The sequence below is a fragment of the Anopheles darlingi genome, chromosome X, assembly GCF_943734745.1.
Source record: "Anopheles darlingi chromosome X, idAnoDarlMG_H_01, whole genome shotgun sequence".
Classification (NCBI taxonomy): Eukaryota; Metazoa; Arthropoda; class Insecta; order Diptera; family Culicidae; genus Anopheles; species Anopheles darlingi.
Genome location: NC_064873.1, coordinates 8,687,918 through 8,690,417, shown reverse-complemented (window position 1 = coordinate 8,690,417; position 2,500 = coordinate 8,687,918). Strand labels below are relative to the sequence as shown.

Genomic DNA, 2,500 nt, shown 5'->3' with positions numbered 1-2,500 from the left:
CGCAGCCGCCATCACAGCCGCCGCAACCGTCTCATGCGGCCGTCACTTCCGGCCCGGTCCCACCGATGGCCGATGACTTCGGTCCGACTGCGGTTGCGGTTGGTGGCGATGGTGGCCACTTCTTGCCATCCGTCCCGTTGGGAACGGGACCGGGAGGTGAGCTCGCATGGCAGCGGGAAGTCGGCAACGGGTCTTAAGTGCCGCCGGTTTCCCCTCTCTCTTTTTTTTGCAGATAAGATGCCCAGCCCGGACGAGACATTTCGTGAAGCAACAGCAAACCAGCAGCAACAGCAGCAACAGCAGCCACAGAACGGCAACCGCTACCCGCTGCAATCGCCACCGAAGGAGCAGGAACAGCAACAGTACTTCGGATCAGTGGCTGCTGAACAGAACGGTCCGGAACTAGGTACGACTCCGATCGATGAACTGGGGCTGACCGATGGCGGACCGTTCACCGGTGAGCTGGACGGTGAGCAGCAGCAGCATCAGCAGCAACAACAGCAGGATGGTGAGCCTTGCACACCGGGTTCCGGGGGGCCGGCACCGCCGCAGACGGCAACCCAGCGCCGCCAGAGCCTGTTCCGTGCCCAGGGTAGTGAAGGTATGAGCGGGGCGCGTGAGGCGCGTTTCGGAACCGCGGAAAGGCGCAGCTAACCCATCAACCTCCCGGTCCCTGTCCCATTTTGCCCCATGTTTTTGCAGACGGTGAGGGTGGCAGCAAGTGGAAGCTGCTGAAGACGCTCAAGGAGAAGCGTATCGAAGAGAAGCAGAAGGTGGCCGAAGTCGGTGAGTCGTTCGATGACGAGCCCGGTCTGTTCAAAAAGGTGGACGTAAGTGGCAAGATCGAGGAGCCCGAGGTAAATGACGCAACCGCCGATGCAGCGCCGCCTTCGGTGGCGAACTAGACACAAGTTGACACACATACACATACACACACACATACACACTATTACCCCCTACCTATCTACCTCTCCGCTGCTCCCAGGCTCTCCCACACTCCCCACTACCGATGCTACTAGATATATATACTACCACTACTACAACATCTACTACTATTACTACTACTACCACTACTACTACTACTACTACTGCAACCTAATAATCTAACACTAGTGCGATCAGTTAACCCGGATGATCAGAGAGCAAATCCCCTTTTCCGAGAAAGAAGAACTGTTACTTTAACGATGATGATGGAGATCATGATGATGATGATGTTGATGACGATGATAATAATAACACTAATGATAATAACAATAATAGCATAAGCATAGTAGAACGAAGCGTTAAAAAGTATAATAATGAGAATAATAATAACAACCAAAACAAACAAACAAACAAGCAAACTATATATATATATATGTATATACATCGACGTCTGAGCGCCTATGCCGCGGCACTGAGCGAACTGTTTTGCCAATGTTGTAATGTCCCCATTACTACTACTACCACTACTACCACCACCACCACCTCCTCCACTACCACCACCACCACCTCCACCACCACTACCACGGCAGCGGTAGCTTCCGTTGAAAGCGTTCAAAAGCGCGTTCACGCGGATTCGCGATCCTCCGGTTCGCGGTGTTCTGTTGCGTATTCTGTTGCCACTTATCATTTCTCACGGCGTGTGTGTGTGTTTACATGTGTTGTGTTTAGTTGCAGTAAAGCCCCACCTCGAAAGCGAGATGGAAAGGGGTGCTAACGGTGTACCTTCGCATCTGTACACATATATATATATATACTTGCTGTGCCCTGTGCCCTGTGCGTGTGTATGTGTGAGCGTGTGTACGTGTGCTCGCGCGCTAGTAACACCACCCGACCACCCGCAATTTCTCATTCCCTTTCCCTCTTTCCACCCTATGCCTGATTTTTTTTCCCTTCATGAATTAAGCCTCCCATTTTGGTATGTTTCCGTTCCGTGTGTGTGTGTGTGTGTGTGTATGTGTGTGTTCCTGTTTTGTTTCGTCCCAACCATCTTTCTCTCTCTCTCTCTCTTCCTCTGTTTCTGTGTTTGTCGTTGTATTTCCGTTTGCCGTTGAGTTGAGAGTGGTTTGCGAGGCTAAGGTGCGTTTGAGTTTTCGTTTGCGGCGCTATAGAAGAGAAGAGTGAGAGTGTTTGGAAGAAGGAGGAGGAAGAAGAAGAAGAAGAAGAAGAAGAAGAAGAAGAAGAAGAAAAAGGGCCTGGTAGAGGTAAGACCTAGTGTTACTATGTAGCAGCCCACACGTTTCGCAGTTGGTCTCGTCTGCTCATCTCATTTCCCTTATATTCCCCCGCTACTTCCACCACTGCCGGTTTTTTCCCCCTCCCCCCTCCCCCTCTAGAGCGTCCCTGGTAGAAAAAGTCCCTGTGCATCGTGGAGTATCGCCTCCCATTACCAGGCCCTAGGCGACCACTTCTCATCTTAGAGCCTTTAGACCTTTAAAAATCATATCCTCAACTTAACCTGCTCTCTCCCCCCTTTAAAAAAAACACACACTCTGACCACACAAAAAGAAAACACATC

At 51.2% G+C, this 2,500-nt stretch overlaps 1 protein-coding gene across 1 annotated transcript in view; it reads left to right on the top strand.

Annotated features, from left to right (window-relative positions):
• The window catches only part of LOC125956958 (uncharacterized), a 16,919-nt gene that overhangs the window by 6,035 nt on the left and 8,384 nt on the right, over positions 1 to 2,500 (top strand). Inside the window, 3 exon segments of the mRNA XM_049689279.1 lie at positions 1 to 156; positions 233 to 601; positions 703 to 857. The exon segment at positions 1 to 156 is cut by the window's left edge and continues 3,725 nt beyond it. Of these exon segments, the coding sequence (XP_049545236.1) occupies positions 1 to 156; positions 233 to 601; positions 703 to 857 (680 nt within the window).